Here is a 12,071-nt window from a genome sequence, read left to right on the forward strand (position 1 = left end):
AGGATTTCTAGAGGTTTTGGAATTCTTCAGTATTTTATGCTGTAAATGTTTTCCATTGGCAAGATAATTAATTAAATGACATTTTTTTTTCTTTTATGTGATCTTACTGAACGGTATAACATAATATCTTTTTATAGTTTATTGCTTATGTTAATTATTATGTTTCTGTTGAAATTTGAAAAAATAGTCATATAATTGGGGAAATTTTTTTTTTATAAGTCTGTAGAAGAGAAGCTTTCTTTAGCACAGGAGGACTTAATTTCAAACAGAAATCAAATTGGAAACCAAAATAAATTGATTCAAGAACTAAAGACTGCCAAGGCTACTTTGGAGCAGGATGCAACAAAGAAAGAACAGCAATTAAAGGAGCAGAGTGCAGCACTACAAAATATTCAGAAAGAAAAGGTATTTCATTTTCTGACTAAATCCAGACTCTTAGCGTTTTCATGGCCATTGAGGCCCTTCAGTCAAACCTCTTACTCTCAATAAGGCATCATCTCTATTTTCAACAGCTCTCTCAGATGGACTTGTAGCTTCTGATAAAATAGTTTTGGTCATTGGAATTTTAATTCTAGGATATACTTCTTTCATTTTTATCCATTTTTATTACTGCTGTTTTTAGTTTTACAAACTAAACTATTTTTCTAACCATAGACCCTTGGTTATTCAAAAACATGTATTACAGCCCCTCAATGATTTCTGTCTTCTGGATGTAGGAGTGAGATAATAAAAGGTCTGAAAATAATTCTCAAGCTTAAGAATTCCTAAAATTAAGAACTAGATTTTTGTAAGGGGAAGTATGAGTAGTTTTTATATAAATGATGCTATATTGTAAAGTTTAAAATATTATATTAAATGAACAGTGTGTTTAAAAATCAGTTAAAATTCTTTATGAAAGAGAAATTCAGATTCTAGGGAACATTTTTTATGTTTTTTCATAATTGAAATCATATTTCCGTCAGCTGATAGGATATCATTCTGAAGTGTTCAATTCCTGAAGTGCTTGTTGTGTGTAAATTGTACAATTCTTGAAATTCTCTATAATTTAAAAAATTAAGGTAGTTTTTTTTGTGGGGATGAGGCTGGTAAAGCTGGAATGAATTCATGATTTGTGCTTCAAGTTTAGAAAATTCTGACAGAACTATAGTGTATAGGCCTTTAATTGCAAGGGCTGTACATTAGTCAGACCTTGTTTTAGTTTACCTTTAACTCTAATAGATGATTTAACTTCTCTAAACCTTTGTTTATTTGCCTATAAAATGATAATTAAAAAGAGCTACCTCGTATAGAGATTAAATTAGGTAATATATAATACTCCTAGGTGTGCCTTATATAAAGATAGTAATAGTAATAATAATAAGAAGAAGATTATTAAAAAGAATAATAATGGTAGTTTTGGCTACATTTTATACTTAGTTGGCCAGTCACTATTCACTTTATAGTATTAACTCTAACTACGTAATCCTTAATAATAATCTTATTGTTCACATTGTATAAATAAGGACCCAGAGGCAAAAGAAGGTAATTTACTCATGTTAACTTAGGTAGAAAGGGGCAGAGACAGTGTTATAAATGGTAGCAGTCATTTTGATTATATTACTTATCAGTTAAATATTTACTTTAAAATTGTTTTTTAATCCTTTTTCTACAGTCGCTGAAAGAAAAAGAACTAGCAAGTGAAAAATCTAAATTAGTAGAGATAGAAGAAATTAAGTGTAGACATGAAAAAGAAATTGCTAAACTGAGTGAAGAACTCAAATCCCACAAGCAAGAAAGCATAAAGGTATGTTAAGATAATCATTGTTCTTTCTTTAACACTGTATTATTGGCATTTAAATTTAAACACACAAACACACACACACACACACACACACACACACACACACACACACACCAGAGACCTGGTGCATGAATTCATGCACCAGTGGGGTCCCTTGGCCTGGCCTGTGGGATTGGGCCAAAAATGGCTCTCCGCCATCCCCTGAGGGGTCCCGGATTGCGAGAGGGTGCAGGCCAGGCCAAGGGACTCCACCGGTACACGATCGGGGCCGGGGAGGGATGCGAAAGGTTGGCCAGCCGGGGAGGGTCTGTGGGAGGGCTCCAGGGCATGTCCAGCCCATCTCTCTCAGTCCCCATGGGCCAGACCCCAGCAGCAAGCTAACCTAGCGGTTGGAGCATCTGCCCCCGGTGGTCAGTGCACGTCATAGCGAGTGGTTGAGCGGCCTTAGCATATTGTTAGCATATTATGCTTTGATTGGTTGAACGGATGACCGGACACTTAGCATATTAGGTTTTTATCATATACTAGAGGCCCGGTGCACAAAAATTTGTGCACTCGGGGGGGGGGGGGCGGGGAGAGGGGTCCCTCAGCCCGGCCTGTGCCCTCTTGCAGTCTGGGACCCCTCAGGAGATAACAACCTGCTGGCTTAGGCCTGCTCCTGGGTGGCAGAGGGCAGGCCCAATCCCTAGGTGCAGCCCCTGGTCGGGCTCAGAGCAGGGCTGATTGGGGAGTTGGGGCACTGCCCCCTGTCATGCACAGAGCAGGGCGGATTGGGAGGTTGCGATGCCATCCTCAGTCATGCTCAGGGTGGGGCCGATTGGGGGGTTGGGGCACCACCCCCTGTCACACTCAAGGCAGGGTCGATGGGGAGGTTGCGGCACCACCCCCTGTCACGCACAGAGCAGGGCCCATCAGGGGGTTGGGGAGCTCCCCCCTGTCACGCACAGAGTAGGGCCGATAGGGGAGTTAGGGCACTGCCCCCTGTCACACACAGAGCAGGGCGGATCAGGGGGTTGGGGCGCCGCCACTGTCACACTCAGGGCAGGCCCAATGGGGAGGTTGTGGCTCTACCCCGTCACACACAGAGCAGGGCCAGTGGGTGGAGGGGGGTTGGGGCGCCGCACCCTGTCACACACAGAGCAGGGCCCATCAGGGTGTTGGGGCGCCTTCCCCTGTCACGAACAGAGCAGGGCAGATAGGGAGGTTGTGGCCCCGCCCCCTGTCACACACAGAGCTGCAGGGCGATCAGGGGGTTTGGGTGCTGCCCACTGTCACGCTGATCCGGTGCCAGGAGGCCTCGCGGCTCTGCTGATCCCGGTGCTGGGAGGCATATTACCCTTTTACTATATAGGATAGAGGCCTGGGGGCCGGCTGGTTTGCCCTGAAGGGTGTCCTGGATCAGAGTGGGGGTCCCCACTGGGGTGCCTGGCCAGCCTGGATGAGGGGATGATGGCTGTTTGCAGCTGGTCACACACCCTTCAGGGTGGGGGTCCCCACTGGGGTGCCTGGCCAGTCTGGGTGAGGGGCTGAGGGCTGCTTTCAGGCTGGCGGTTGTTGACTGAAGCTCCCAACTGCTCCTTTTTTTTTCTTTTTTTATTTTATTCTGGGCCAGCTTTAGCTCTGGCTCTGGCTCTGAGGCTTCGTATCTGGTTTGTTTGCCGTTCTATAATCGAAACAATGTATAACTTCAGCTCTGAGATCCCGGCAGGCTGAAAGCTCGTTTCTGGGGTTTTGTTTAGCTTCTTATTTGCAACATAGTACATAGTTGCTTAGAGTTGCAACTCAGAGTCCTGCAAGTCAGGCGGGGAACGTTGGAGTCTGCAGTCACTGGAGCAAGCAAGCCCCATGTTCGCTTCCAGCTGCCTGGCTGCTGGCTGCCATCTTGGCTGACAGTTAATTTGCATAAGGATATGCTGATTAGCCAATGGGAAGGGTAGCGGTCGTACGCTAATTACCATGTTTCTCTTTTATTAGTGTAGATATACATATATACATATATATATATATATATACACACACACACACACACACATACACACACACACACATATACATATACTAGAGACCTGGTGCATGAAATTCATGCACAGGAGAGATTGGTCCCTCAGCGAAGCCTGCATCCTCTCTAATCCAGGACCCCTTGGGGGATGTCCCTCTTGCAATCCAGAACCACTGGCTCCTAACTAACTGCTCACCTGCCTGCCTGCTTGATTGCCCCTAACCCCTCTGCCTCGGCCTCTGCACCTGGGACTGGGGCTTCCCTCCCTCTGGCCGACTGCAGGCACCCGGGACCCAAGCCACCTTCGCCCAGCTTTGTGAGGAAGGCCCGGCTTTGTCAGGAAGGATGTCCGGAAGACATCAGCCTAATTAGCATATTACCCTTTTATTAGTGTGTGTGTGTGTGTGTGTGTGTGTGTGTGTATACACACACACATATATATATACACACACACACACACATATATATATATATAGAGAGAGAGAGAGAGAGAGACACCTACTATGTACCAGGCACAGTGTTTTGTTGTTTTTGACAAATTCTCCTGCTCTCAAGGGTACTCTTGTGTTGCATAATATCTGTATACATATTGAACCCATGTTACTTTTGTTCCGGGTTAATGAATAAAGCAAAGCAACCCTAAAAGTTTAGATTTTGTTGAGATGATAATCAAGAGATCTATGGATTTAGAAAATTATACTTGTAGATCGTAAACTTAAAAATATGTAAGGGTTTAGAATTAATATTTTAAGGAATTCTGTTTCTTTAATCGTTTTCTTCCTAAAATTCTTTAACAATCTCTTGAATATTTTTCCTGGCATAAGCAAAGCTAGGATGCTATTTAAAGAAACTAATTGTTTGTAATTTGCTCTGGAAAATGTTAGTCATTCGATTTTCTTTTACATGTTCTCATAATACCTGTTATGTCTATCAGTATACTTACAATTTTGCTTTATAATTATCTCTATTATGTCATTAGGTTCTTCCAGACTGTGACTTCCTTAAAGCAGTGAATGTATATAGTTAATCTTTGTGTAGATCCCAACACAGTGTGTGATGCCTAAATGGTGATCAATAAACACGTGCTAAGTGAATAAAGGGAAATAGAGGGTAGAAATTTTTCACATAATTCTATTAAAATATATGTATGCAAAGTATCACTTACATTTAAATGATTGTTCAGCAGGAAGTAAATAATTTTACATCTTTTTAAACAATTGTTCAAAATATTGAACTTTAAGAATATTAGAGAAAAGACTAAAACTCACATTTGTATATATTATTATAATACATTGCATAAATTTCAGCTATATTTTGAAATACTTTCTATATAGAATAATTTATTTTTGGCCTTTTAAATAGGAGTTAACAAATCTCAAGGATGCCAAACAGCTTTTGATTCAGCAGAAACTAGAGCTTCAAGGGACAATAGATTCCCTGAAGGCAATCCTTGAACAGGAGAAGAAGAATCAGCAAATGCTAAAAGAGCAGGTGAAAAAGGAAGAAGATGAGTTGAAGAAAGAATTTATTGAGAAGGAAGCTAAACTGGTCAGTAAGTTAATGGTGGGAAGTGTATTTTACAATTCATTTATAAATTAATCCAGTAAGAGAGGAGTTTACTACCTAGAAGTTATAATTGAAATGTTCACCTAACACTTTAATTTTTGTTTAGGAAAAGAGATCAGATTTGTTTAAATGGCTGAAGTATGATTGGAAATATTTTGTAATTGTATTTTGGTTTATATAGGTGAAAAGCCAATAAAACATGATTTAAAAACAAACAAAACACTTTAGTGCCAGAAAAACCCTAAAGCTATGTAAATTGAGGTAAATGACATGAATGCTAATCATGTTCAACTCATTTGGTCAAAGAGAATGTTGATAAAGGGGAATGTAAACTTCCGTTTAAAATGATGATGACCAAAGCCTACTTTTCCTTCCCTAAGTTGTGCATGCCAAATGGGAAGCATCTGGCTTTCCTTTGTTGAATTAAGTCCAAATATCCTCAGATAACTTGACCACTGAATGTTTTAGTTGAAGAATTGCAGTTTCAAATTCACAGTGAATCAAAAGGTTGGTATTGGTTCTTGGCAGATTGATAGAGGTAAAGCAATTTATGTGGAATTTGATACATAATAAAATGCTAGCTTTGTTTCCAAGGCACTTTTAACTATTTGTTCTTCCCCTGCTCTAGTGGAAAAAAAGGAAACTCAAATTGTTCTACTTTAACTTGATCTTATAAGATGCTTGCTAACCATCATTTCAGCATTATGGCTTTTGAGCCAATTCAAAATAAACAGATGTTTGTGGAATCAGTTTTATTAGTGTATACTGAAATATATTCTCTCTGCTTTCCTGAAGAAGTAATATTATTTATGTTCCCAATAATTTAAATTCAAATAACTAACTTAAATTTATTTTGCACTATTTTTATAATAGGCTTTTTCCTCATTGTTTTTCCTTTTGTCAGCATTCTGAAATAAAAGAAAAAGAAGTAGGAATGAAGAAGCATGAAGAAAATGAAGCAAAACTTACCATGCAGATTACAGCATTAAATGAAAATTTAGGCACTGTGAAGAAGGAGTGGCAGTCCAGCCAACGGAGAGTTAGTGAGCTCGAGAAGCAGACTGATGACTTACGGGGTGAAATTGCAGTATTAGAAGCAACAGTTCAGAATAATCAAGATGAAAGGAGAGCACTACTAGAAAGGTACATACTTGATGTCTAGTAAAAATTTCTTTTTAATCCTCACTCGAGGTTATATTTTTCATTGATTTTAGAGGGAAACATCCATGTGAGAGAGAAACATCAATCGGTTGTCTCCCATATATGCCCTGACAGGGAATTGAACCTGAAACTTTTCAGTGTATGGTGTGATGCTCCAACCAACTGAACCACACCGGCCAGACTGCAGTCCACATTTTTCAAAATAGAAGAAGAGTCTTGAGAAATGTGCATAGCTTGTACAGGAATTTAAGTAGTCATTTAAAACTAATTCTTAAAACAATCAGATTGTTGAAATTAATGTATTCTATTGAAAACTACTAAAGTAATTCATTATCTGTGTTCTAAAAGGGACTTCAGTGACTTAAAAAAAATAATTACCTCTTTGCAATCTATTCTAGATGTCTTAAAGGAGAGGGTGAAATAGAAAAGCTTCAAAACAAAGTACTAGAAGTGCAAAGAAAGCTGGATAATACAACTGCAGCCGTGCAGGAGCTGGGCAGAGAGAATCAGTCCCTTCAAGTAAGTCACATGGCAGTGGGAGGCAGTTTTTAGTCTAGCTTTTACCTCTTAGTGCAAAGCATATTTTCAACCTTTTAAAAACAATCTCATATATTTAATAAATACTTTTGAGTGGCTACTGTCTATGTAGCAGTGTTATAGAATGTGTTATGGGTAATTAAATATGAGAGAAAGAACTTGTCTGAGAGACCCCTGGGATAAAGGGCCATGTCATTCATGAATTGTCACTAGTGGGAAAATTCAAGAGCACCAAGTAATAGATGAGTTGCTGTGTGTTAAAGAAGTGACCTGAATGTGTCTTCAAAATCCCAAAGAAGAATTGATCATTAGGGTTAGAATGGATGGGAAATCAGCAAAGGATAGAGAATAAAATGTTATTTACTCTATCTATCAATCTATCTACCTACCTACCTACCTACCTATCTACCTATCAATCATCTATCTTCAGACTTAAGAATGTGGCAACTATTGACAATGGAAGTTGACCAACGTATTTCTGGTTTTTAAAATTTTATCCCATGGTTGCATATAGTCAAAATTTTATAAAACTCAGGCACCAAATTAGAAAGTATTCATCATTCTTCAAGAAGTAGAATATTATAAAGTGTTGAAACTTTGTTTTTAATAGATCAAGCATACGCAAGCATTGAATAGGAAGTGGGCTGAAGATAATGAAGTACAAAACTGTATGGCCTGTGGGAAAAGCTTTTCAGTAACAGTGAGACGGGTAAATGATTTTGTTCATATTGCTATGGTTCTGGATTTTATTCCTAACTGACAATTAATGTTTTAATCATTAAAATGAATTTTGACAGATAAAAACAAATTTCCATTTTGACAGATAAAAACAAATTTCCATTTTTAATTTTCAACTACATGGAGTAATTAAATGTCATGCAATTTAGTTTCTGGTTAGCATATGTGTTTCAGTTTTAGTTTTAAATTCAGTTGTTGCCTTTTTACTGAGTTACTCTCTTGAGTAATCATTTTCTGAATCAGTGCACCAATATTAATCTCATATGTTTTAGTCATCATTGTGTTCTTCTAAAGGAAGAAAAAGCAAAGATAAAAAATATTATTCTGAATAACATCATGGGATGTTGCAAGTTTATATTCCTGTTAAAGAAATACCTGAAACTTTTGGCAAATACATTAGTAATAGTTTTTCACCTGTTGGAGGTGATTTATTAACACTTTGAAAGGCTTCCTGTTGCTTTTGAGAATTCCACAATCAAGTCCATAAAAAGTGTTTAGCATACTATCTGATAAATAGGAGCCATTCAATTTAACTATGGGATTAAATTGACATATTAAAATATTATATTTTTAAATATACTAATTACTCAACAGTTAATACCTTCATAGTGCAGTGTGCAGTGTTCTTGTAGTCTCACAATGCTTTTGGTGTCATTTGTATGCTTAATATTGTTTAATTTTTATCATCTACAGCATCACTGCAGACACTGTGGAAATATCTTCTGTGCCGAGTGTTCAGCCAAAAATGCCTTAACTCCTTCTTCCAAGAAGCCTGTTCGTGTCTGTGATGCATGTTTCAATGACTTGCAAGGATAATGGGTTATCGCAACTTCAGAATAATATTACGCTAACATTAGATTTTTAATCAATGTCCTTAATAGAGGTCCTGGACTACTATTTGATTTGGACAATGGTTGCAATACTAAACCAAATTAGAATTCGTATATTTTGGAATGCTGTCAATATCAAGTAAAACTCTTCTATTTTTGTGAGACTTGGGCTCATCTTTCATTACTGTTTTCATTTAACTCCTGGAACAGCTTTCATGCCAAGTTTAGAATTAGGCAATGAAATGTAAATAAACTTTGGACAGAAAATAGCAATGTATTTTTTTAAATATAATTTCATTGTTCACAAATGACATGAATATACTTCTGTAACTTCTTTCTCCCAAATTGAGTGTACAGAAATGTACATGGATGTTATCACATTATATATGTTGCACAGTAACACATTAAATATATTAAATATTCTCTTTCTAAAGTCAGGCACAGAATTGTAAAACTTTATGACTCTGTTTCTTTTTATATATAGGTCCAAACCTTAATTACATTGTTATGTTATAAATTTATGCTCAAGAGATCAAAACACATTTTAGGTTGAAATATATATTAACCATGAATTCAAAATTGGTTTTGCTTTAACAATACTGATTAGATTATCTTGGGTAGATTTTAGGAAAACCTCAGTAAAATCAATTTGCTTACTTTCTGATTATCCTAGGGTTGTATTTTAAAGATTAGGGTTAACTTTTCTTTTTCATTCTCAAATTTAAACTCCAAATTATTCTCCGTTAAGGATCCTACAAAGTTTCCCACCCTCACCCTAGGTTGGAAGACGAATAATAGAAATTGTCTAATGGTCCAGTTCTCAGTTTCTTGTAAATGGGAGGTCTTCTGAGATTAGCCTTCATATTGTTTCCTCATTTTGTCTCTCTAGCATCTTCAGAAATGAGTTTGCTTTTTCAGTGGATCTGCTCTTTAATTTGGTTTAACCTTCCCCAGTATAGCTTAGATCCATGGTAATTGTTTTATAATTTTTGTGTCTTAAAGCCAGTAACTGACGTTGTTATATTCTTATCTGTGAAAACCAAATGCAAAATGGTAAGGAGACATTAAATATTTTACTTTATACTTTCTTTTTACCTAATAATAGGGGAGAATTTTAAAAGTTGTGAACTTAAATTTAAAATGGTTCTGAATTTGGGTTCCATATCAACTGGTAAATCTTTTTACTTTGCAAAAATAATGCTGTGAAATTACCCTGAAGTGATAGCTGGAGAGTAGAGTTTCACTAGAAACAAATGTATTTAGGAATCCCAAAGTTGCCATCAGAATTAAAACAGAATGGCTAATTAAGGATAATTAAAAATCAGCTTATTTGTATGCTGAACAATGTAATTGAACTTTAAATCATCATATTCTTATTAATTTGGAAAATTAGAAAACATCTGAAGAGGGAAATCAATAATGGTTTATTACTCTTTCTAGAGAAGAAATGTAAAGTTATACATTTTTTCAGTGCAATTATTTGGTAGTAATAGGAAAGATGGGAGTTAATATTTTATTTACAATAAGTAGTTTATATATATACTTGCTTTCAAATATCATACTGAAATGAAATGAACTTATGTTTATGCTATACCAACAATATATATAAACTAAAAGTGATTGCCACATATTCAATCATTAAAAAACCCATTTAAGTAAACCATGTTGTAAGTAGCTATTAAAGATCCTGACTGAAGCTCTGAACTTGGATATACATATAACCTTTAACATATATAATGAAGAAATATGATGGCTCATTATTAAAAATAATACCTGGATAATATAAATTGAGCTAAAATTATTTATGTATTTTCACATACTTATAAATCCTTTCAAATAGTATTAATTCTATACTTTTACATATAAGGGACTTAATAAATGTGTTGGAAAAATAGATGTTCACAGCACCACTGTTTATTCTTTTAAGATAATAAAACTTCATGAGAATTCTTCTAGATTAGAATATTTGTTCACTTCATCTCCTAATTAGGTGCATTGAAGGCCTTTTCCCTTATTGCCCTACCCACATATTTACACAAAAATAAATTTAAAAAGTTGTAGGAGGCAACAAATAAAATTGTATGTGTTTGAATGATTTTCTAGTTTTCATCTAGCTAATCTCATTTCATAGGTCCTGAATAATTTACCATTGGCTATTGTACTAATAATACTAGAAATGAAACTTAATATTTTTGTTGTTAACTGTCACCAATTTAAGATTTTTGAAAACAACAATTAAAGGGTTTTCTTTTTCTTTTAATTAAAAAAGTCATATAAGTCCTTATTGGCTCTACATTTTTGATGTCTGCTGGTACTATTCATCAGTGAGTTAGAGTATGTGTGGAGGCCCAGCTCTCAGCTCTAATGCAAAGCATATTAGCATCAAGTGTTAGTAAATTTCAAACCGCAGCACAGAAAAGTGAGCTAAAATCAAGACTTGATGGGTTAGTGTATAGTAAACTATACCTATGGAATTTTTTTTTAATAGAAGACAAAGCTGCTCATATGGGATTTGTTCATTTTGAGAAAACAAAGGGAAACAAACACAAAAACCTCAAAGCAGTGTACAAATAACATTTTGTTCAACTACCTCTTAATGTGGAATTAGCTAGTTTAATAGTTTCCTCACAGTAATGTTAAATAGTAACTGCCAAATTTGTTTCCCATCTCTCTTTAAAAGGCTTTATGGTTATTTTATAGTTTTGAGAACTTTAAATTCACTTTTTTTTAAACCTTGCATTTGCATAAAAATGTTTAGCTTTTAAGTGGAGAGCAAATTATGATCATATATTTTGATATTCATGATCTATTGACTATAGAATTTTTTTAATGCATTTTGGCTATAAAACCATGAATGACTTGTTCTATAAGATTTAAATGTGCCGTCAATTTAGTATTCCTAGACATGAGTGTGATGAATGGTATTCTGTAATTATAATATGCCACACATTAGCGTGTCTTAATTTCCCTTTGCCTGAATTTTAACAATCAATTTGTTAATGTTGCAGATGTGAATATTGTGCATAAACTTACTAAATTTATGTAAAATTGTGTAAAATAGAATCGGAAATAGTGAAGTTCTTCCAGTGTAGGAGTAATGAATTTATTGTAACATGATGCAGTTATGTATATGACATTCTGTATTTCTTTGAACTGGATCATATATTCATATCCTCTGTAGATACTTTTGCATGAGCATTTTCTTGTTTAGTTTTTGGATTCATTATTTGTATTGTGTTTACTACTTGTGATCATGTTGTTGTGCCTTATTTGTGAGAGAGTTTAGCTAAAAAATACTGTAATTTCTAAACTCAGTGATTGAAGGTTATTGATTATAAATGTAACTAATAAATTACATGACAGCATTTAAATCTGTATAAAGATCAATGGAAGGATCCTTATTGTTGCTTTTGTTTTTTTAATATGTTAAAGATGATATTAAAAACATTTCTTTCTAGTA

The 12,071-nt window shown here is 35.7% G+C and overlaps 1 protein-coding gene across 2 annotated transcripts in view; it reads left to right on the plus strand.

Moving 5' to 3' along the window:
* EEA1 (early endosome antigen 1) overlaps positions 1-12,071 on the plus strand; it is a 154,814-nt gene extending 142,743 nt beyond the window's left edge. For both annotated transcript variants that reach the window (XM_070409588.1, XM_070409589.1), the window contains 7 exons: positions 220-405; positions 1,652-1,783; positions 5,142-5,327; positions 6,250-6,488; positions 6,905-7,025; positions 7,654-7,752; positions 8,475-12,071. In XM_070409588.1, coding sequence (XP_070265689.1) covers positions 220-405; positions 1,652-1,783; positions 5,142-5,327; positions 6,250-6,488; positions 6,905-7,025; positions 7,654-7,752; positions 8,475-8,597 — 1,086 coding nt within the window. In that variant the 3' untranslated portion in view covers positions 8,598-12,071. The remainder of the gene's footprint in view (positions 1-219; positions 406-1,651; positions 1,784-5,141; positions 5,328-6,249; positions 6,489-6,904; positions 7,026-7,653; positions 7,753-8,474) is intronic.

This window comes from Myotis yumanensis, unplaced genomic scaffold (assembly GCF_028538775.1).
Source record: "Myotis yumanensis isolate MYYU_CA2020_CCGP unplaced genomic scaffold, mMyoYum1.0.hap1 SCAF_3, whole genome shotgun sequence".
Lineage (NCBI taxonomy): Eukaryota > Metazoa > Chordata > Mammalia > Chiroptera > Vespertilionidae > Myotis > Myotis yumanensis.